Source organism: Pseudovirgaria hyperparasitica, assembly GCF_010093815.1.
Source record: "Pseudovirgaria hyperparasitica strain CBS 121739 unplaced genomic scaffold EJ05scaffold_11, whole genome shotgun sequence".
NCBI lineage: Eukaryota > Fungi > Ascomycota > Dothideomycetes > Acrospermales > Acrospermaceae > Pseudovirgaria > Pseudovirgaria hyperparasitica.
Window position 1 is genome coordinate 1,146,584 of NW_022985559.1, and position 22,567 is coordinate 1,169,150.

General features: G+C 49.3%; 9 protein-coding genes across 9 annotated transcripts; 3 read left to right on the forward strand and 6 right to left on the reverse strand.

The window, feature by feature from the left end:
* Nucleotides 1-29: 29 nt before the first annotated feature.
* EJ05DRAFT_441315 (fumarylacetoacetate hydrolase domain-containing protein 1) lies at nt 30-804 on the forward strand (the record flags this gene model as incomplete). Its single annotated transcript, XM_033741980.1, has 2 exons — nt 30-306; nt 377-804. 2 exons carry the CDS (start codon nt 30-32, stop codon nt 802-804), a joined length of 705 nt encoding a protein of 234 aa, XP_033599100.1.
* Nucleotides 805-3,544: 2,740 nt separating this feature from the next.
* On the reverse strand, nt 3,545-8,508 carry EJ05DRAFT_440912 (kinesin-domain-containing protein; the record flags this gene model as incomplete). Its single annotated transcript, XM_033741955.1, has 2 exons — nt 3,545-8,388; nt 8,442-8,508. 2 exons carry the CDS (start codon nt 8,506-8,508, stop codon nt 3,545-3,547), a joined length of 4,911 nt encoding a protein of 1,636 aa, XP_033599101.1.
* A 275-nt stretch (nt 8,509-8,783) lies between these two features.
* EJ05DRAFT_71612 (guanine methyltransferase Trm5) lies at nt 8,784-10,715 on the forward strand. Its single transcript, XM_033749917.1, has 4 exons — nt 8,784-9,203; nt 9,260-9,361; nt 9,407-9,487; nt 9,541-10,715. Exons 1-4 carry the CDS (start codon nt 8,933-8,935, stop codon nt 10,509-10,511), a joined length of 1,425 nt encoding a protein of 474 aa, XP_033599102.1. The 5' UTR covers nt 8,784-8,932; the 3' UTR covers nt 10,512-10,715.
* On the reverse strand, nt 10,391-11,441 carry EJ05DRAFT_71621 (uncharacterized protein). The gene is made up of 2 exons (XM_033749919.1): nt 10,963-11,441; nt 10,391-10,883 (listed from the first exon to the last, which is right to left on the reverse strand). Exons 1-2 carry the CDS (start codon nt 11,369-11,371, stop codon nt 10,636-10,638), a joined length of 657 nt encoding a protein of 218 aa, XP_033599103.1. The 5' UTR covers nt 11,372-11,441; the 3' UTR covers nt 10,391-10,635.
* A 1-nt stretch (nt 11,442) lies between these two features.
* On the reverse strand, nt 11,443-15,078 carry EJ05DRAFT_71620 (uncharacterized protein). Its single transcript, XM_033749918.1, has 7 exons — nt 14,731-15,078; nt 14,450-14,679; nt 14,078-14,386; nt 13,403-14,030; nt 13,255-13,351; nt 12,041-13,202; nt 11,443-11,987 (listed from the first exon to the last, which is right to left on the reverse strand). Exons 1-7 carry the CDS (start codon nt 14,927-14,929, stop codon nt 11,757-11,759), a joined length of 2,856 nt encoding a protein of 951 aa, XP_033599104.1. The 5' UTR covers nt 14,930-15,078; the 3' UTR covers nt 11,443-11,756.
* Nucleotides 15,079-15,626: 548 nt separating this feature from the next.
* Nucleotides 15,627-19,239, reverse strand: EJ05DRAFT_467054 (uncharacterized protein). Its single transcript, XM_033742829.1, has 4 exons — nt 18,726-19,239; nt 18,603-18,679; nt 16,528-18,470; nt 15,627-16,474 (listed from the first exon to the last, which is right to left on the reverse strand). The coding sequence occupies exons 1-4, from the start codon at nt 18,737-18,739 to the stop codon at nt 15,947-15,949; spliced, it is 2,562 nt and encodes an 853-aa protein (XP_033599105.1). The 5' UTR covers nt 18,740-19,239; the 3' UTR covers nt 15,627-15,946.
* Nucleotides 19,240-19,391: 152 nt separating this feature from the next.
* Nucleotides 19,392-20,642, forward strand: EJ05DRAFT_477758 (TspO/MBR-related protein). The gene is made up of 3 exons (XM_033744309.1): nt 19,392-19,717; nt 19,777-19,949; nt 19,999-20,642. The coding sequence occupies exons 1-3, from the start codon at nt 19,606-19,608 to the stop codon at nt 20,278-20,280; spliced, it is 567 nt and encodes a 188-aa protein (XP_033599106.1). The 5' UTR covers nt 19,392-19,605; the 3' UTR covers nt 20,281-20,642.
* Nucleotides 20,079-21,618, reverse strand: EJ05DRAFT_512285 (uncharacterized protein). Its single transcript, XM_033748318.1, has 3 exons — nt 21,133-21,618; nt 20,695-21,074; nt 20,079-20,642 (listed from the first exon to the last, which is right to left on the reverse strand). The coding sequence occupies exons 1-3, from the start codon at nt 21,555-21,557 to the stop codon at nt 20,350-20,352; spliced, it is 1,098 nt and encodes a 365-aa protein (XP_033599107.1). The 5' UTR covers nt 21,558-21,618; the 3' UTR covers nt 20,079-20,349.
* A 78-nt stretch (nt 21,619-21,696) lies between these two features.
* On the reverse strand, nt 21,697-22,560 carry EJ05DRAFT_477760 (uncharacterized protein). The gene is made up of 3 exons (XM_033744310.1): nt 22,451-22,560; nt 22,249-22,394; nt 21,697-22,194 (listed from the first exon to the last, which is right to left on the reverse strand). Exons 1-3 carry the CDS (start codon nt 22,503-22,505, stop codon nt 22,054-22,056), a joined length of 342 nt encoding a protein of 113 aa, XP_033599108.1. The 5' UTR covers nt 22,506-22,560; the 3' UTR covers nt 21,697-22,053.
* Between the last annotated feature and the right edge of the window lie 7 nt (nt 22,561-22,567).

Here is a 22,567-nt window from a genome sequence, read left to right on the forward strand (position 1 = left end):
AAGCACCGTGCACGCTCTCACGATCCACCATGACAACGGCAGCATCCATCAAGGCTAATTGCCGCAAGGTAATGTGCATCGGCCGCAACTACGCCGAGCACGTTGCCGAGCTCAACAACCAGCGGCCCAAGCAACCGTTCTTCTTCCTGAAGCCGCCGAGCGCGATTCTGACGCCCGGTGCGGGCCCCGTACTGCGGCCGCGCGGCGTCAAGATGCATTATGAGGTGGAGCTGGGGCTGGTGATTGGGCGGGCGGTGCGCGATTTGCACCCCGAGGACGCACAGGGTGCGCTGGACTCGATTGCAGGTACGGGGTACAGACGCGAAGATACACAGAAAGAAAACAAAAATGAGTTGAATTAATGCTGGGTAAACAGGTTATCTGCTCGCTATAGACATGACGGCGCGCAATGTACAAGACGAGGCCAAGAAGAAGGGTCTACCGTGGTCCATCGCCAAAGGCTTCGATACATTTCTCCCGATTAGTAACTTCATTGCGAAGTCTCGCATACCCGATCCTCACAACGCGCGGTTGTGGCTCAGCGTCGGCGGTCAAATGAAGCAAGAAGACAGTACCGAGCTCATGCTGTTCAGAATACCGAGACAGCTTAGCGACATCAGCAAGGTCATGTCGCTGGAAAAGGGGGACATCATCCTGACAGGTACACCGAAAGGCGTTGGACCAGTCCAAACGGGCGATATTATGAAGGCCGGTTTGAGTGTCGGTGGCCAGGAGGTGGAAGAGGCAAACATTGAGGTGGAAGTAAAAGATCGCGAGGGGCCCTACGAATTCAGAGAGACATAGATGTCGCCCTAGTTATCTTTCATGACCTTTCATAGAACCTGCGCGTCTTTCAATCCTGCAATATTGACTGGGAGTTCTCGATTTCGGCGGCAAACGTTGCGTCGTCAACTGGCTGTAGAATCTGTCGTCGCTGCTTAGGACCCCGCTGCGGCTTTTGGAGGATCCGATTGACCTTCTGATTGGATGTAGCCAGCGGTTGCGCTTTTGGTGTGATACATGCCGCCGGGTTTCCTAGGACTTGATGGATTCTCGTATGCTTGACGGAGTCTGGCTGTGCCCCTCGAGCTTGACTTCTAGTCTGACGAGTGGTAGGCAATGGACACATTTTTCTTCTCTTTGCGCAATGTTCGGAGGATAAGTCAAGCATGCTTTGGATCTGCGGATTCGGGAGGCTGACTCGCTTTGCATTTTGAATCGCAGCGAAAGGGCGCTTGAAGACACCGTATTCGGAGGTACTATTGTATTCCCGAGAGGCACGTCGTTGGAATGCTTGCTCAGCTGGCGATTCTAATATTGGAAGTTTACGCTTTGCCATATTCCTATGCAATATGTCAGTGTCGTAGGCCTGTTCAGACTGAGGCCTCAACATACAAGCTCTTTTGGGCCAAAGGGCTGCATTGTACCTGAATCTGCGGCGACGAGGGCTCAGATTCAATTGGCACCGATGGGGTGACATTAACGGCATGGTATCCTCCTTTCAGTTTGAAGACCTCGTATTGCAGTTCTCTGTTCAGTAACATCAAGTCCCGATTGCCATTTTCAAGATCCTCTATTCTGTCACGCATGTTCTTTGCTCCGTCGTCTTCCATGTTTCTTCTCTTCTCAAAAGCATCAAGGCGTCTTGCCAAGTTCTTCACATCTTCTGGATCGTTCTTGCGCACGAGAGTACCGGAGGATTGTTTGAGTGCTTCGTGGTACACTTGAAGCTGCGTAAGTCTTGATTTCAGTGTATCATGGTCCTTCTTCATTCCTTCAAGTCCTTTGATCGCATTCTTCAGCTGGGCGTCAATGGACATGACCTGGATGTGCTCTGACTGCGTTGCCTTGCACTGTTCCTCGTCCCTGACTTTCTGCTCTGCGGTTGACTTATCAAGCTTTGATACGAGCGTTCTCTGTAGCTCATCAACTTTAGCCAGGTGTCCGTCTATTGCGCTCGAGATCTTAGTGACGCTGCCATCTGTGGCTTTGAGGTCGTTCTCTACCCCCTTTACCAATGCCTCGAGGGTATCCATGCGCCGTAGCAGATGAAGATGTTGCTTTTTGAGCTCGTGCGCCCATAGAAGAGATGTCGGACTCGAAGGTCTTGGAGTCATCGCGGCGACGCGTTGACTATTCGAGATCACAGGAGTCGTCAGTAGGCGGCGCGAGAGAAAGCCTTTGGACTGCGGCGTGACGAAAGACTACGGTCGATTCTCTAGGTGGGAAGTAACCTCTTGGGAAAAAAAAATATAGATGGCCGCTCAGATAGCTGCGAGCGCGCGCAAAGTATCAGTTATCGCGTTCACACGTGTCGAGCGTGGAAGGGGCCTGGTTGACCGCACGTGGTTGGATACAGCAAGAACCATGGAACGAAAAGTCATCAGCCTGTCCGATTCCTCAACTCCAACCATGAGCATCCGCGAAACCCCTAGAGTCCCAACGATCAAGTTATCTTTTTTTACCACGTCTCGAACTGTCGGAAAGGCTAAAAGGGGTATCACGTCATTTTGGGTTCACTCACTCCCAGATACTGCCAAAACGCAAAAGGACATGGCGGAAATGTCCAATATGCCCCGTGTACTAGCCTGGCTTGACCGAGAGTCGAACCTAGGATCTTCCACGCGACCGGAATAAACGCACGGAATGCGCTGCCGATTTTCTTGATTGTACAACGTAGCACGTATTTACCATCTACGCCATTAGCGCTGCACCGAAGTCGACTTGATTTATTGAATTCATATTTTGTGTCTGGAAATCAAGATTTGACTTGGGATTACTTACGTCAGGTAGGTGAACAGTGCCACTATTCACCTGGATGCCAAATTAGCACTCAGGCTTGAACGAGTACCGCCCACTCCTGATTAGATCTCAGGGAGGGTTCTTCTTGTGTGCACCCACGGGAAGGGGTGGAGGCGGATGAGAACAAAATCTACATGCATACCCACACTTCAAATTCTACTTATTTCAAGTCCTCAATTACACTCTTTCACACCTGCATATCTGTTTAGATTTCCTGCCACCTCGTTCGACTATTTCGTATATGTTCATGTACACGATCGGTTTACAAGCTTGCTTCTACGAAAAAGGCATAATATGAGTTAAAAATTTGAAGAAGGACCATATGAGCATTGAATCATCTACGCTACGGTCTATACAAAGCGTCAGTCTAACGCGGACTCACAAGCTCAAATGCCATGCCGCAGGGGTATCTAGGCCAAGGACCACGATCATCACAAAGGAAAGGCAAAACTAGAGAGAAGCGAGTAGCACAGCCGCTGTAGGAATGTAAAAGAATAGGACGGTGTCAAGCAGATCGAGCGTGCGCGCACAGAAACTCGCACCTGAAAATGCTTTGAAGTGCTGTGGCTGCGACACCTCCACGCGACACCTCTTCTGACCTCGGCGTCAATATCCAACAGCCTCAGATTCAAGGTCTTTCCGACCTTCTTATGTGCCATACCTTTCCGCCTTCGTCGTGCTACTCTAGTTCTCCTAAATCTGAGCTACACAACATTGCTCTCCTGCTGAGACATCTTCGGACTCAGCCGTCTGGAGTGTTGGTTCCACTTGTGAAGTAGCTCTGGTCGATTCTCAAAATCCATTCGATCTTCTCCGCCTCAGTCCTCGTCTTGAAAATCCAGGCATTTTCTCTCGCCCAGATAGCAAAGACTGTACCACCGCCTGAACTGCCAAGCGAATCGCCATGTCCACCATTCCTTTTGCCGCCCAAATTGAGTAGACGCGCAACCTGAGGCTGGTGATCCACACGTGCATTAGACAGGTTTATGGCATGAACCTCGTCTCCTTCTGGAACGCTGTATATGTGGAGATACGGCTTCCTGAGCTCAGCGAAGCGCCGCACCCAGCGTGTGTGATTTGGATCTGGAGTCAAGAGATACCCACCTTTCAGTAAGGCCGGGTTTTTAGGAACATTGCGCACGCTTGCTATGAGCGAAGGCAGCTTTGGCTTGGCAGTCGATGTGGATGATGTGCGTGGACGAGGGGCAAACGCTGCACCTTCAGCTGGAGGTTCTAGATTTGCTGGTTGGAGAATTTGTTCAGCGGAATCTGGTACAGTTTGCCATAATCCAAGCACTCTAGAAAGTAGTTGTTTTTGAACCCCATTGAATTCATCTTCCGTGCTTATCGAAAATGGACTACCCACACGGGAATTGTCCGTGCTGGTCTCAATAGTCAGCGAGCGTGAACTGAGAACACTCCGAGCCGTTTCAATCTCAGCGATGCGGCGACGTCGTTTCTGGATAGCGATGAAGTCACGAACGAGACTGACTCCCCGTGGAGTCCATCCGTTAAGTAATTCCTCTCCGGTGATCACTTCGTATTGGGTATTGAGTCTCCACATGTCCGTGGTGCTTTGAACGGATGTTGGTCGAATCGTGACGGAGAAGATGCCCACTGTGGAATGTACTATACGGGTAGGATTCATGAATTGTTGGAAGAAATTCGACGGCCTGACATATGTTCGGGAGCGCATCTGCAGACCTATGTCGTGGGAGAATATCATGGGCCGGCTGAGCTTGGTGCATATGGCGCTCCATGAAAGGCTGACTTGTACACGATATTTTTCAGACGTGACTCTGTCTAATAACAGAGACCCGTGCATGCTGGAATCCCAATGTCCAACGAAGGTTACATTGTTTGTACCATCAGCATTTTCTTTTACTGTAGGTGGAGAGACAAGCTTGATTGGGATGTCCTCTTGTGGCTCATCTAATGAGGGAGATTTTCCTTGATGATCAAGAAGACGTACTTTACCAATGCGGATGGATGTAATATCTTGCCACTTCAGCATCTCTCCAGAGCTGTGGACGAGGTTGACTACGACTCTACGCTGTAGACCTTGATGAAGCTGATATGCACCGGCATCTTCAGCGCTATGTTGGACTACCTCAGTGGGCTGATAAGTACCATCCTCGGAGATCTCATGTATCTGTATTCGGGCGAATATATCGTGAACTTCTTCCGAATAGAATTCCGATTCAGCAATGCGTGCACTCCGTTTCTTCTGTCTTGATGGTGGCGCCGAGTCTCTCATGTCGTCCCAGCTGAGCAACATGTCAAGATGCATTGGGGTAGCTTTGGCGAAGATTGAGATACGAAGCGCTGAATCGCGCGGACTGGATAGAGGAAGGCTCATGCTATGCACACTCTCAAAGCGTATTGGATCCTCGTCAAATCCGCTGATCATTTGAGTAGTAGTCCCGCCACCCTCCTCAGATATTCCAGGCACAAAGAGCTGTGCATGTATATCTGTGCCCTCACGCTCCGGGAACCCTACAAGTTCATGCATCACAACATTGAACTTCAATGTCGATGAGGGTGCTTCAGCAGAGGAAGGCTCAAGTGAAAGCTTGATGATTCCAATCACATTCGACGTAAAAGGTGAAATGACGTCCAGAGTGCAGTCTTGCACGCGTGATTCGAAAACTGCAACAAGTGGCACATCCGCCTCTCCAATGCGAGAGAATTCTGGCTGGCAAGACTCTGTGAAGGGGTTTTCTAGTTTGAAGTGCTGCAGATATTCTGGTCGGTCCAAGTATTGATGCATTTGCCGCATCAGCCGAACTCTTCGATCGAGTTTCTGTAGGGACCATAAATAGATGACATTCTTTGCGAAGTCAACGACCCTGACACCTACACATGGCTTTGGTGTAAACTCCAAATCCTCATCATCTTCGTAGGGTTCTCCATTCAAGACCAAGTCATAGGAAGAAGCAATATGGTGGCCCTTGTCGATGATACAGAACTGAAATACAACATTCTTGTCCATTTGTTGGCTCATGATTTGAGCCTCCTTCAAGGTGGAAGCCTTCTGCATAATGATGCCAGCCATCGCAACATACCTTCGCTGTCGCCAACGGTCGAGGACTTTCTTGGCCAGATGGATCTCTTTTTCAGTCGGTTCTGCAGACCCGGTTGCAGGGTCTGTTCCTGTTGATAGTTCCACTTCTTTCCCGTTCGTAAGGGTCTTGATTTGCTCTTCAAACGCTTCTTTCTGTGCCTGAAGTTCTTGCTGCATTTGTACTTTGAGCTCACGAAGATTGTCTTCCATTTGGATCTTTTCTGCCCTGATCTCCGCTATCTCAGTGGGACCATCTTCTGCCTCTTGGAGCTTAGTGTTATAATCGTCCTTCTGCTTGTCAAGTTGTTGCTGCATGTCCTCTCGAACGATCTTGAGGCGTTCGTCCTCATCGCCAAGGCGAGGAGTAGAAGGTACTGTCAGTGCGGTGTCCAGAGAGAAGTTGTCAAGGGTTCCGTTGGAAGCATATTTCTCTCGAATAGGATAGGATGTGACAGAGTCTGTGTCGTCCTCGATATCGTTTCCAAACAAGCGACTCTCAGGTCGCGCTTTGCGAACAGCTCTTACTCTTTGGAGATCGTCGAACAATACATCGAGCTCTTCATCTGTGAGATTTGACATCTTCTGGTCACCAAGTATGGCTGTCACTGCCTCTCTTCGCGCAAACGACCAATCAGTGTCGCGTCCATTTCGCGTAGGAGAGGATGGCCTCGGACTAGCTGAGTCATTGTCTGAGTCAGGTCGACTGACTGTGCTGGTTGTCCTTTCATGTAGTGGCCGAGGGCTGGGAGAATCGATCTGACTGGCGGTTATGGAGTGTCGAAGTAAACTGCCCTGTTCAGCGCGCTCAGCGCGGGCTTCCTGTGGATGGTTGAAGCGGAAAATGTGGAAGTCACCAAGGATAATGCGAAATCCACTCCTGAGACGCTTTGGTTTTTCTATGCGCTGGCCATTAACCATGACTGCAGCATTGTCTTTTGGTACAACGGTGACTACACCGTCGACATTTTCGAAGGAACAATGGTCCTGTAGAATTTTGGAGCCGTTGAGTCGTATCTCAACATTACTTGCCGATTCGCTCCCAACAGTAGTTGTACCGGGTTTGAGGTTGTAGATGAGGCATTCCGCAAGCAGCGGATCATCGCTCAGATTGACTAGATGTGGCATTTTCTTCGGCGTTGATAGCCCAATCGAGCCCTTTTCGATAGTGATACCAAGATCCTCAAGAGCTTGTTCGCGCTCTTTGTGAATCTCTTCGGTCTTCTGCAGTTTCTCCTCCCACGTTTGGTTAAGATCCTTGTAGAGTTTCTCCGATTGATTTAACTGTTCTGCAATCTCAGCCTTAGAAACTTTCTTGACTGTACCATCAGCTTGCGTTATAGATACGATCTGCTTTTCGAGGGGTGTATCTGGCGCATATTGTGGTTCCTCGGACATCCCTGCTCCACCCCCACCCCCTGTGAGCTTCGAGCGGAGTTGCGCAAGTTCCTCTTTGAGCTCACGGATCATCCGAGCGTTTGGATCCTCGTTCACAACAGCATGGTTCTTGATACGTTTAGCGGAATCAGCGTAACGGAGCGTTGATAGAGTTTCGTCGAAGTTGATGTCGGCTGGTGAGATAGCAGCAATCATGGCCGTCATACTGTTTCCACCCAAAGAATCTTTTAACAGCCATGTCAACACAGAGTCTCGATATGGTACCATGTTTGCCTTCTTGTTCTTCCCTGTGGACAAATCTGCCAGGGCTGCTATAACACGTCCTAAGGTCGACAGGGATCTATTGATTTCTGCTCCCTCTTTCAAACGCGCACCCGTTGCTCCAGTCGAAGTAGCTCTCTCTGAACCTGCCAAGTCTACAAGACTAATTTTGGCGACTTTCTCAGAATCCATGTTGGTCTCAACGTCGTGGCGTTTTTGGGTAAGAGTGAGAGTAAACACTGCGTGGGATCGACTCGAGGTTTCGTTCATGTTTGTTGCTGCGACCGTACGAGCTTTATTTCCTTCGTCCATCAAGTTTTCGATTTCCTGGAACGAGCGCACGACAAGCTTTGCTAGATCTTCCACGTACGGTCCAGTCGATGGGTGCTCTCGGACTTTGAGATTGCCTTTATTCGATGGATTTAGAAGATCTCGGACGCGTTCGTTATAAATTTCCAGGTAAGACACTTCTACAGTGCTGCTCAAAGTCTTGTCCTGTTCCATTTCCGTGATTCGATCAAACATACTCCTACAGATCTTAGGAATGACACCCGCCTCTTCCCCATAACCCATCATGGAGTATGATTTTCCGGAGCCTGTTTGTCCATATGCAAAAATACAATTGTTGTACCCTCCAAATGCATTGTCCAGCAGTGGCTTTCCCAGATCATTGAACAGGTCATCTTGGCCCGCAAAATGCTTGTCGTTACGGTCAAATGACCAATAACTCTTGTCAAATGCAAATGTCTTCTTTCCTTCTACAGCAGCCTTCGCGTTCTTGGACTTTGAATCGATGTTTGACGGAGGGGTAAGGACTGTTTGGGTATCTTTCATGTGCACAATACATTGCGCATTTCGATCCTTCTCTGTGGGACATGAGTAAGGAGACGCATATCCCGGGTTTTGTGTGACCACATACCTCTCCCGTTGAACGGTCTCACCCTGACCACCACCTTGATGTTTCCTCCTCCTCCAACGGCGGCCATGGTACCGGAGGGGTTGCGCAAGGAGCTAGCTGACTTAGGACAATACGAATCAGATATTGTGGTATGACTATGTCGTTATCTCAGGCGGCCGCATGGCTGCAGTCAAAAAGAAGAGGCTGTCGCGTCGGACGATGCGCGTCGAGAGTTCTGAGAACGAGGCGTTGTGGTTCGTTGGGCGGAGGGCTGAGGAGCTGAGAGAGCTCGGGCGCCGCGGCGGGACCACCCCTGCTGACGTAGATCTCTGCGCGTGTTGAATAATAAAACTTCCAAAGTTACACGAACTTTAGACAATACCTACTAATGGTGTTGCCGCTGTGACTTCATCGTTGATCGATAGATGTTTGTATATGCTATCTAGTTCAAAGTCTACGGTCATTACTCCTTCGGTGTCCATTGCCTCACAGCCACTCATCTTCACAAAGCGATGTCGGATGCGCAATCAACCATGATGTTACGACCTCCTATAAAGCGAACTATGCGAACCCTTGATCGCGCCTTTTTCAAGACCACTGTCCCTATATCAGCCGCCAGAGTACATAAAATCCAGGACATATCCGAAGTAAGGAGCAAAATACTCAAGAGCAAGGACAAGTTCGTTTGGAATCGCATACCTTCGCTCAAACCCGACCCAGATGAAAAACACGCAAAGGCTGGAGGGAAGTGCTTACTGTTAAAGCCTGAAGTTAAACACGATGGTACGCTGCTACGGGTGTCTTGGATTACGTGGACAACCGCTGATTGCAATAGCCAGATCGATCGACATGGAGCCCTACAATTAAAGATCTGGAGAATGAGGGAACCATCGCTGTCATACCATACACCCTTGACCTGGATTATGACTCGTGGACATACGGTACTATGGTTACCTTCGCTATAGAATCTCTCTAACAATTTGTAGACGACATTATGCGAGCAATACTCCCAGAAGAGGATATGCATGGTGATATACCAACAGGATTTTCAACAATTGGACACGTTGGTATGTTAGGATTAGGATTAGGATGATTCGAGGTTTTGCTAACCTCAACGAAGCTCATATGAATCTCCGCGAGCGCTATCTTCCCTACAAACATACAATCGCTCAAATCATCAAGGACAAATCATCAAGTATAAAAACAGTAATAAATAAGATTGACCCTATAGGTAACGAAGAGAATGAGTTCCGCACTTTTCAATATGAAGTCCTTGTTGGTGAAGATGACCTCGATGTCGAAGCCCGTCATCAAGATTGCATCTTCCGCTTCAACTTTGGCAAAGTCTACTGGAATCCGCGCCTGCATACAGAACACCAGCGTATCATCAAGCAGTTTCAACCTGGCCAAGCGATTTGCGATGTCATGGCGGGTATTGGTCCCTTCGCTATCCCAGCTGCCAAATGGGGCCGGCATTTCGTGTTTGCGAATGATCTCAATCCTGAGAGCTATAGATATCTCAAAGATGCGATAGAATTGAATGGAGTAGAGCCGTTTGTGGAGCCGTTCAACGAGGATGGACACGACTTTATCCGAACGTCAGCGCAAGCACTCGCTTTGAAGCACAAGAGGGTCGTTATAAAAGGCAAGAAACCTCGTCATGCGCGGCAACCAGCCCCAGAAACGTACTTCGATCGACCCGCCACCTTCGCTCACTACACTATGAACCTGCCCGGAAATGCGATTGATTTTATTTCTGACTTTATCGGCCTTTACAATAAACCCTTTGCATCTAAGCCGCAGGCTCACGACGACCGCGATCTTCCACGGGACCCAAGGCAGCTATTCGAGCCATATACTGCGGTGAAGTTGCCTATGGTACACGTATACTGTTTCTGCAGCGAAGACGACAACGAAGCCGCAAAGCGTAGCATCTGCAAGCGAATTAGCGAAAAGCTGGAGTATGAAATTACACCTGATACTCCAGAGGTCCATATTGAAGATGTGAGAAAGGTATCGACGCATAAGCGATATTTCTGCGCGAGCTTTAGACTCCCACATGAGGTGGTGTTCCGAAACTTAGAAGTATAGACAAAGGACGATAACGACACACATGTCACTATATACCCTGCCGCCTGGTCTTACACCACCTGTATATACATGAAAGGGTAGCCCAAAGCACACTATATGATACACTCTTCTCCATTATGATTCATCAAAATGCACCCATCTTCTTCAACATATTCGTCTCTTTGATTGCAGCTCTCCTCTTATCCCTCATAGCTGCCGATAGCCCCTCTCTCGCAAGACCAGCCGCAACAGCACCATCCACAGAGCCATCACCAGCGGGCAGGTCCACAGACTGCTCATAAATTGGAATCTTCGGTGCCACACCCTCGGGATTCGCCAGTGCCTCCCTACGGGCAATTTTCGCCGCCGCCCGACGCTGTTTCTTCGACCTCACTGTTGTTCATCCGCATTAGCCCACGAAATCCACATTACACCACAAAGTCGACCACCGTTGAGAAAGAAAAAAACGTACGATATTCATCCCCACGGCTGCCGCCTTCCGCAGTCTCCTTCTCTTTCGGCGTCAGTACATCCCACAGCCAATCCGGATATTCTCTGTCCTCCATGGCCACGGGGTCGGGCTGGTTCACCATCAAGGCCAGGCCTTTTAACGGCGTGCCCGCTGGTACCGTGGAGCGCGTTATTGTCTTTGACGAGGGTTTTGGTCGCGCCTTGATGTCAGCAGACGCATTGGCAGAAGATGGCGGAGGCGTTGCAGAGAGTGACTGAGCGGATGAGGTTGCCGTGCTGCTCGTCGGTGGTGATGTGAGGATGGGAGAGCTCGTCAGGGCCCGGGTTTGGCGAATGGAGACGACGCGCGTGCGAGAAGAGATTGGGATTAGATTGCCGGCAGATGCCCGCAAGCACTGGCGACAGATCATCTTGTATTAGTCGAGGCTGTACTTTTGGTTGGATTTCCAAGTGAAGCAATAGCCAGGGTCTTAACTTTTAGACATATCGGGTGAATGTTTCGCCGGAGGCGCGTTTTCACGTGCACTGCATATGAGCCAATCAACTTGCAACACTACATATGCATTGTTGCAGCAGCATATTTATGTTGTTCTGTCGGTATGCACTTGTAAGGCTGCAGCAGTGCGTCGATGCAATAATTGTCTATTGTACTCATACGTGTACAGCTCTTTTCCTTGGTGAAACTCTATTATGACGTGCTTAAATTCGACAATGCGCTCGCTCCTGGTTGTCGGCGACCCCTTTCAACCAACTCCAAAACTCTTGACTTTAATTCTTCGTAGAATCTAGGGATCATCAGCCAGCCAGGACTCCCCGAATCATGTCCAAAAAGTTAGGATGTAACTTCGTGAGCTCTCGAATATCTGGCTTCGCTGGCTCGCCTGCTGTACGCCTTAAAGCATCTGCTCTCCTCGCACGTCGCTTACGTTCTGCGCCAATGGGATCTGCGAGATCCTCGTCGTCCAGGTCGCTCTCGTCGTCATCATCACTGCCTTGGTCGTCAAGCTCAAGATCGGCGAGATCACGCTGTTTTCAAGGGTCAGCAAAGCTGTGTATTCAAAGCGACAGCATCAACATACCTCGTCTAGTCCAAAATCACTGCTTTTGAAACCGGCGGTGAACCCGCTTAACAGCTCACTTGCGGGATCAGTGCCACCCCCTGATGCCATCTTCTGTCGTGTTTTATCCTGATGCCACTTTTTCCTAGCTAATTGCCATCTCACCAGGGAGTTGATCTCCGTGATACCTAAATCCTTATCTATGAGGCCCGAATCGATCCCACCCTGGAACAGTGCGTTCATGTTCAGTTTGCCACCTCCGCTGGGCCCGTGTCGCAAAAATTCTAAAATGCCGTCTATCCAGCTCATGAGCTGATCGAACAGGCCATTGTCATGTATATGAACTTCATGGATGAATTTGTATAGGTTGTCTTCATGGCGAGCGCAGAGATCAATGAATGCTTGTACGGTCTGGTTTGGGTCTGCGGCGACGTCCTGGCGCTGCGCCGCTTCAACAGTCTTAACTACATCGTCTACAAAGACGGCGAAGTCCGTGATGCTATTGTAAACGTTGGCGGATTTGTATACTCTTACTAAAGGCTCGTAGAAGATCGTGAATAGATCACGAAACAATTGCAGAGTGGTTGGTTCTTCGATAATCTCAAGCATCATAGCTTTGTCTCGTCGTCGCATATTGAGCTTCAACAATTGCTTGAGGTGAGCGAATAGTTCAGCCCCCTGGCGCATTTCTGCATCGACGTTCTCCACGGCATTGTTCCAAGCAACATAGGCATTAAAGACCAATCCGATTTGTTCAGAAGATAGCTCCGGTCCATAGAGTTCTGATCGAAGAAGAGCCACGACAAGGTCAATCTGTTCCTCATCGGCCTGAGTTCGAATAGCCTCTTTAACGTCCTCATCCGCATTTGTGAAGGCCTTGATCTTATCAGCTAGCACGGGATCTTTGATCTTCGAAGATACTAAACTATCGATGGATTTTTGTACAGATCGAATTCCATCATTGATCGCCATGCCAAAGATCCGCTGCAGAAGCGAACGCGCTCCCCAAGGCTGAGCCAGAAACAAGTCAAGTACGCCACTCATGACAGCAGCTGGATTGGCAATCCGGATGACATTTTTAAGCACCGTGTATGGTACGAGGGAGTGTATCCTTTTGGCTTGTGCGAATAGTTCGGGCGAATTGTCTTCCGCAAGAAATAGGTGATATATTGTGGCAGCAACTCTGTTCTCTGTCAGGTTTTACTACTCCACCTCAGATCGTAACGATGACTCACTCTATCCGAAGCCATTCTGCAAACTTCTGATATTCTGGTTTTAATTCTGCGATAGTCTTTTTGACGCGAATCTCTTGAAACAAATGGGACAGGCCATCTGTACGGATTTAGTTACCCATTGAACTTTGGACGACTGTTAAAAACCTACTGGCTTCTACGATTTCTCGTCTGAACTTCTCCATGTGAATGTCGAGTTCTTGAGCCCGTCTACGAGCAACCTCGTAGAATCTCTTCTGCTCTTCGATTCGTTTTTCGTCCATGTCTTTACGTCTTTCTGCGTCCTCAAGCTCTTCCTCATTGAGTCGAATCGGGTCGCTCGTGAGGAATTCAGCCATGGCATTCGAATGGGCTATTTGTTCATTTTGCAGGAAGTTGCGAAGGAATGCTCTCAGAGAGACGCGCTGCTCTTCTCGATACATAACACGTGGTTCCTTGAATGTGATGTTGTCACTGGAAGATCGAGGAGATCTGTTATTAAGGGAGGTTGTCGAAGCGTTCTTCTTATGGCCCCATAGATAGCCCCTGATGCCTCCTCCGCCACCAGTATCAACAGGCTGCTCTACTTGAAGACTCTGTGTTGATGTCGAGGAGATCGATTCGTCGTCTTCCGCTGTACCAGACAGCATCGAATTCTTCTTGTTCTTCCGTGGTAGCGGAGGAAGGACTTTCCCGGGTATCTCTAGACGGATTCTTTTGTGGAGTGCCACGAAGTCTGCGAATTTCCGGCCAATATATATCTCATCTCCGCCCGATCGCTTTACCCGAATCAGGTACTCCTAGTTTTTGTGAGTTGACCGCTCCAGGGGAGAATCATCCTACTCACGGCGTGTGTGTGATATCTGACATGCTTCTTCACCGACGTGGTCCTCACAGAAGCAACATTAATGTCCCAACCGTTAATCTCATGCCCCTGTGGAACATTTTGGACAAGACCATTCTCATTCGCTTGCCTATCAACAACTTCCATTTCCGCAAATCGTATCCTCTCTTCATAGCCTGAGGCCGTGGGTATACCAGACACCATCATTAGTTCCACCAGCTTCTCTGCTTTTTGGGCAAGCTTCCGCCTCTTTGTCTCTTCAAGTCGGTCCTCAGAAGAGGATATGTGCTTGTTCGCGAAGGATTCGAGGAACTGGACTCGGAGTAGTTTCATCAGCGTGGGCCTGGAATTTGTTTAGCAAGGGCCTAAACGTACGACTTGAAGTTTATCCTGCCAGAACTCTTTCTCTTTTGCTTTATCCAAGAAAGGGAAGTTCCGAACATGATTGACAAATATGAAGCGAAGTAGAGGAAGCTCGGAATCTTCTGGCGCAACTTCGCCTGCATCAGACCGAAAAGGTGCGCCAAAGCGCTGAAGGGCCGTTGGTGTGTTAAGCTCGCTGATTTCGAGTTTCGCTTGTCTGGAAAGCAGTTCTCGTTTCAAGTCTAAGGTGAAAGTCAGTGAGACATACACGGATACATGCAAGCTAGACTGACAGTGTTCCTGTTTACCAGTCAAAATTGAGCCTGGGGGAGGCACAGAAGCTGTGGATACGAAAGAATCATCGGCGCGTAATAGCTTCTGGCGCTCTGGTCTGATCGACTTGTCTGGCTCCCCGAAGTTGGGATTTGTCGCAGTAGAGGGGTCCGCCTGGACCGCGCCATTGAGAGCAATCTTGGGTGGTTCGGCAGGCATGCTTCGAGGTTGTCCGAATAGGGGGAGGATGTTAAGGATAAGAGAGGTATACTCCGTAGGGGAGAACAGAGGTTAAAGAGTGAAGGCCTCGTTCATTGACGCGTGTGCACAATGCACGGCCCGGGGAATTGAAGCCTGGTAGAAGCTCAGCTTGAGGCTGGGTTGACCTATCGCGGGGCTCGCCCAGAAGAATCAATGAATCCCTGAACTTTGAACGACTCGTCGAGGGGCAAAGGATAACGAATGATGAGAACTAGCCTGACCCCCAAGTAGCGAGGAGGAGTATCATTAGGTATTATTATGTCGTCGTGCTTTGAACGTTTCGGGCGGGCACGTTACGAGATGGTTCACAAGAAGAGAGAGGTGCGCTCCCTCCAACTATGTGGATTAGGAATGCAGTAGTGAATACATAGACTGCTGCATACTAGTACCTAGATAGTAATGACGGCACCCACTGCGCAGTGTTGCAGCCCTATTGTGGCGTCTAAGCCACTGGTTTATCCACTTGCGGTTCTGCGGTTCTACGTTTTAATTACTATAAGAATGGTAACAATCTACGGCTAGGCAGGGCTCAGGGTTATAATTTGATGCCGGCTCACCGAAGCTCATGCCGCCCGGTAGCATATGCATACCATCTAGAATTCTTTTCTTTGGAAGACCCACGAGTCAGTCTAATGCCTAGGTAGATATGTGTTCGGTCTTGTCGGTAAGATAGTCAACCTCCAGTCTGGACAGTAATTAAGTCTGTGAAGCTCCTACAATTTGCCATGCCCATATCTCTCATTTGATATACTAAGTTCTACTTTTACATTTCATATTTTCAGCGCCATTTGCCAGGCTCACCATAGACGCGCGAGCTTTCGATCATGTCCTTCCTACCTCACGCACACACAAAGGACCGCCAATAAATGATACCTCGATCTCCACTTCATTCGACGTTTAGATATATTCCTTCCACCGAAGGATTATGTCAGATTGGAAATGTATAACATACTTCTACGCTAGGTCTGGGTGTCGTCAGTAGTCCAACGCACCGTTCGTATTTCCGCCGACGGCATCTAGATCCTCGTAGCTTTTTAGGCTTCGTCCCTGGACGGCTTCACGTGGGCCTACTGTCGCCACACCACCTTCAGCATAGCGAGGGTTGTTACCGCGTTGACCGATGCGAGGGGGCGTCAAGCGTCCAGTATTACCAGCATTCCAGCGCATGTTCCGTGAATCTTTCGTTTGTCTGTCGTAGGGATTGTTCCCTCTGGTGTTGGTGAACCTGCCTCCGCCACGGCGCATGGGCCCTACTCCGTGGCGATCGTCGTCGCCGCCCGGACCAGCCCAGTTATTTCCTGCTCCCGATTGAGCAAGGAAAGCTTGAAAGGCAGCTGGATTAGGCATTCCTTGACCAAAGTTCATTTGAAGCTGATTGAGACTGAACCCGCGAGGCGTACCGGCTGGTTGGTGATGGTTCGGGAAATGACCATTGCTGTTCGCATCGGTCCGAGACGGCGCAATGTGAGCAGGATCGAGCACGTAGGCGTTGATCAAGTCAACCTGACATACCGTTAGTGATAACGCGGATGATGAATGTGTAACATGGTGCTTACCTCATGCTTAAGCTTTTGGTAGAATTCCTCGTGCCTTTTCTCCACATGCTTTCGCCAGAATGTTTGGCCTTTGAACAACTTCGTACATTCGGGAACTTTGCAGCGGAATTTCGACTCGTCCTCTTGCTTTACGTACTTGCTGAGTTCGTCCTCCAGAGCCTCTTCAGCAGGCTTACCTCCAATTTTCTTGATATCGACGCTTTCGGGATCCAAGATTTGAAGAAGTTTATCTTCATATGTCCTGACCCAATTGAAGGCCTTCTGAAGTTGGCCTTGAGTTTTGTTATTTCTGTTGAATTTCTTCTCCTCCGGAGAACCATCGCCATCGTTGTCCACATTAGATTCTTGCTTCTTGAGAGGAAAAGGCTCTCCCGCAGCGCTTGCTTTGGCAGCTGATTTGGCAGCGGTTGTCAAGCTCGATCTTGGACGACGAAGATGGCCTCCAGGACACTTTCGCAGAAGTTCGTGGACCGAGTCGCTTTCAAAGACGCAGAAGAAACAGAAGTTGAATACGCGGCGGAGGTATTCTACGAGCAGATCTAGTTTCTTCTTCTTTGCCAGCAGTTCTTCGTCATCCATATCGTCGTCATACGCATCCCCGGTTTCCTCTTCTTCACCATCTTCCATATCGTCTGACTCGGGCTCTTTCTTTGGTACAGGCTCGGGCTGGGGCTGAAGCCTGCCCTGATTACGAAGATCCTCAACACGGTCTTCGATCTTACTTAATCCATTATAGTCAGTGCCCAGCTCCTCATCAAATTTCTCTGCCAGTCGCATGGCCAGATGAAGGTCACGATCAATGCGCTCCGGGGCTGAAAAGAGATCCCATAAGGCTTTTTTCCTGGGTGCTGGTTGTGGATCATGGATGCCCACGTGGCAAGTGAAGTCGCCTCTTTCCTCATCGTGAATGGTCTTCCCATTCAGCTCAGGTACAGCCTTGGCGGCAGTGCCAACTGGTGCTGGTGGCGGTTCAGATTCTATCGCACCATCTTCTCCGTCGCCCATAACTTTGTCGCCGTCATCTGCCGGTGACTCGTCGCCAGGACGAAGGACTACCCAACCAATGCGGTGATAACGCTTGAGCGGATTTGGATCGCTGAGGCTGAGCCATTTGAAACCTCCTGCACCATCGCCCAGATGTTCTTTACAAAACTCTTCCATCTTTGCCCGGCTCACCGTTGGTGCGATGGTTTTGATGAGGAGTGTCGGTTGCTGTGAAGCTTCGTCCTTGACCTCTCCACCCGGAGTAGGTAGCAAGTCCCCAGGCCCCAATACTTCAGTTGCTGCAGTCATCTCGCCCTCCTCTTTCTCTAGCACGCCACCGGCTCCATTACTTTCACTTTTATAAATACCTTCCAGAGTGAGGTTATCAAATTCACCCGCCGCTAGGTCATGCTCCCATTGCTCATAGGATCCTTGTCTGAAGGTTTTCAGTTGCTGCCGGAACGGATCTCGAATTGCGGGCTCATATCGTTCTTTGAACCATTCCTCGCCTTTGTGTTGTCTGACGAAATCTCCCGCCATCTTCACTTGTAGCTTTTCTTTGTATGCATCATAGGCGGCCTGGATCTGTTCTCGCTCTTTACCTCGTTCTTCTCTCGATTCTTTATCGCCCTTCACACGTTCGGCGCGACGGCCTCCATTCTTTTGTCGGTCCTTTTCTTCCCGTATGGCCTGGTCGACGCGCCACCACTCGGCAAAAAAGTTGAATCCAACCTGATAGTCTAGATTGATGGGGTTTGGCATGGGATTTTGAGTGATCGACGGGGCGATGTCTTGTCCAGGTACGTACCGATCGATGCCAGCCTGGATCGGAGCAGGTGATGAGCGGCGTCGATGAATATCATCACGGTTACGATAATGATCATCCCGCTGCCGGTCTGGTTGATATCTGTCGATGTTCTGGGGGGAGCGAGATCTACCACGGCCGTTGCGTCGAGCGCCTGAGTCTGAATTAGTAAACCTGGTTGGCAAAGAAATTGTATATGTAGTGTTTTTGGAGGCTATACACCACTTGGTAGGAGGCGTGTGAGTATGACGTCTCCAGGCTTGGGGAAAGTGGATGAGTATAGTACCAGTTGAATTCATGGGCTTACCTGGTGATCTTCTGCGGTACAAGTCTCCAGCCACCCTACTTTCATCGACACGCGATCTATATACGTTAGCATTTTTCGTGTGGGAACCAACCGTGTTCTTACGGATAAGTATCCATAGCTCCGGTAGACGCCGGACTCAGTGGCTTACGCCAACGACGACTCGGCGAGAATGGTTGCTTGTTGACAAGAATCAATCAAGGACTTTCGAGACTGGGATGTATATCGCTATTCGTTCGGTGGTGTTGGGTTGAATATAGATGACAAATGTCTAGAGAGCTGTGCGCCGATGATGACTTGCGTTAGAGCATTTCGAAGAAAGAGAAAAGAATCGAACGAGTAGATAAATTGAGGGAATGAGACGACATGTCATGATAATGCGATATGCGCCATATGATTGTAGTGGTAGGAGGCGACACAGACACGGCCGTGAGGCTATGGGGCTTGAAGAAGAGAAGAGGTTGGGTAGAGCAGGTAGGCTGCTATTGCATAAAGGTGGAGAGACATGATGAGCGGACAAAGCCGGGGAGGGAGAGACCAACAATTGAGTTGTAAGCGAAACGTTCGCAAGGTCTCGATGTGAATCGAGATAGTTGCTGGAAGACGACGGCGGTCGTTGTGTTAAGTGTGAAGTGGTAGCATCTGAGTGTAGCTCAGCAGGAGATGAGCGCGCCGGGACATTCGCGGTCGCGCTAGCTAACTAGAGCTGTCTGGCCGAGGCCCTCGCCCCGAGCTGAAGTGGAGATAGGTAGTTGAACCTATGGATGTGTACTAGCTTTCTTTAATCAGCTTGCTTGCCGGGCATAGATATACTACAACCCATTACCCTGATGCCAGGCCTTTGCCGTTTACAACAGCCATAGTCATCACTCTGCGCCAACATACCTACTCCATAGGCATTAAATTGGATGACGCACGTTCAGAGTTGCCCATTAGTTTCCAGTCATCACGAAGTATTTCATCGAACAACAAACGTTCAGTCGACATGACGTCGCATATCCCTTCCATGACCCTTCCGCGCTTCGTATTCGAGGCTCCAGCGGCTTCAATCCTTCTACCCGTTGCTCTCGGTACCGCTATTGGCTATTCTACACGCCGTATGCATACATCATGAATAAACCGGACGACCATGTCCGCTGACAGCATGCCAATCTAGCTAAACGTACGAAGGCCACGTACGCAACTTTGAAAAACCCACCAGGCAATCCTCCAGCCTGGGTGTTTGGTCCAACATGGACCGGTCTGTATGCTATGATGGGCTATTCTGCCTACCGCGCGTGGAACATCGGCATGTCGTCCATGAATCCCCATACGGTTGAGTTGGCGAAGGTCCGTATCGATATATGTATTCGGGCAAGGATTCTGACTATGTTACTAGCATGGAGCGACGCTATATACGATCCAGCTAGGCTTGAATCTCATTTGGATGCCACTGTTCTTTGGCATGGGAAAGCCGATCGCGGCATCGGTTGACATCGTAGCTTTGACCAGTGTGACAGGATACTTGGCTTACATCTGGGGCCAGGTTGATGCCACCAGCGGATGGTTGCTGGCGCCATATCTTGCCTGGCTCGGATTTGCCAACTATCTGTGCCATGGTGCGGGCTACCTCAACAACTGGGACTTCAGCGGCAAGGTAGGCACGTTCAAGAGACAGTAAATGTCCTTATTCGATCAATTTACGCTTGTACATATATTTTCAGAACTGCTACTTGTGGCTAGAGCCAGCTCAGAGCTCGTCCAGTACTCCTAACCGAGCGTCTTTGCTAGCTGCAGCCGTATGGCTATGAACCGAGGTACTAGCATTCCTAGCATACAGAGACTCTCGTGCGCTGTTGAGAATTTGTTTAGCATCAACGGGTATAGCCAGTTCCTCAACGTTGAATGACAAGTTCGCAGAGGGGGTGTGGAGGCTCGACTGGGGGTTTGACGGTTCTATAAAGAACAAGAAGTAGAGCATCGCCAGTAGGACTATGAAAGGGGTGGTGGACGCAGCAACCCATTTGATGACCCGCGCACGTTCTAATTTCCATCAGTACATATTTATGTGGTAATCGGAATGTGCTTGTCTTACTATCGGCGTTCTCTTGTCTTCTGATTTCCAACATCTCTCTCGCCTCGACTCTCTTGCTGGCCTGTTCAAGGCGATCACTCAGCGAGCTACACCTATCTTTAACAGATTGTATCCGAGATACAATGCCTTCAACACGCTCTTGGAGCCCACCAAAGTCTTCGAAGGAATCAATTTGCCCTTGAATCTCAGTCTTGAATGCCTGTGTATCCTTCTGGAAATTGCTCTTAAGCTCTTGTGTGAGTGATGACAACTCCTGTAGTCCACTAATTGTTGAACCCAATGTAGTTAATCGTTCGAGTATCGAATAGTAGGTGTCATCCAGGCGCCTCGTTATTTCTAAGGACTTCTCGGAGAGAGTGTGCAGTGTAACGCGGATTTCTCTGATCAAAGACAATTAGCATATCACTATATGCCAACAAATGAGAACCAGATACTGACTCTTCCCGGACTGCTGCGCGCTTACGCTCCTGGCTAACATGAATGGGCCTAATCAGCTGTTGTCGCTCTATCCGTTCGTCAACCTCTGCATTGGATGTTGCAGCACGCGAATCATTTTCGCGATCGGTACTTAAGGCAGGTGAATATGCATTCACAACATGATTCTGCTTGGCGGAATCGCCGACAGATGAGTGCGATTGAGCCGTAGAGTGTATAAGTTCTTTGGCCTGTCGGTGGCGGTGGTGGTGGTGGTGGTGATGATGGTGGTGACTGTGCCCGCTTTGCTTGTCGCGGTGTAGAGGATTGTGTCGTTTGCTTGTGGATGACGCGTTCTTGTCAGAGGAAGTTGTTATCTTTGGGAGCGAAGTATGGGATCGATGTGACAGTCGCGCATTAGAGCGTTCAGAGCTAGAGGTCTGATCCATGACATGGTCGCAGAAGTGGTACAGGCAGGTGGAGCATGATATCGAGGTGGAGGTACTGCGGCGTCGGAGGTGGATGTCGAACGTTGGATGTCGTCACACGCTCACACCATACCATATCGCAAAGTAATCGTGCCATTTAGAGCGAGTAAGGTTGGTTAATATTTCTACATATGTAATGCACAATGTTCCTTTCTTCACGTCACTGCTTATAGCGATAACGCAAGCTTGCTACCCTTTCCATATAGCCATCGCATTCTATCGACTTCGCATAGGACGCCTTTGATAGCACAATGGACAAATCCCGGCACTGAGTCGCTTAAGGAATAATGTTGCGAATTAATGTTGCGAGTTGAAGCAGCTGTCGGTCGTCATCAAGAAGATCCGCGGCGCGCCCAAGACTTGATCGCAAGTGCCCTCGGCTCTCAAGGAATATCGCAATATTCTTGGGAAAAGCCTGTAGCTGAGAGATAATGGGACCATGACTGGAACATGGTCATCATGAGTGCAGCATCTTATTTCTCTTTTCACGACGCTTCAATCGATCGACACGCTTCTTGTGCATCTTCTCCGACATCTTCTCGTAGCGCTCACGTTCCTCCTTCGCATTTCGTTTGTCTCGAATTTTCTGTATACGTCTCTGCAAGTAGTCTTAGTGACACCCAAGTGACAGAAATATGTCGAATATGAATACCTGACGCTCTGCCTCTTTTTCGTCCTTCATTTCTTTCTCTTTCGCTTGCATCGCTGCCTTAGCTTTTCTGTCCTCAGTGCGCTTAGCATAAGAGGTTTGTCCGGCCGTAGGGCGAAACGCCTTCCTAGGTTGATGCCATTGCTTTCCTGTTGAGGTGTATCAGTTCAAATTCAGTGATATGAGTTCGGAAAAGCTGCTATACCGTTGACTCTCATACCCTGAAGAGAGGGCGCCGCAGTCACATCAGAGGTAGACATTATCACTTGCTTTTGAGGTGGCATGGGTGCTTACAGTAAGTACCTTTGTCTAGGGTCTGGCC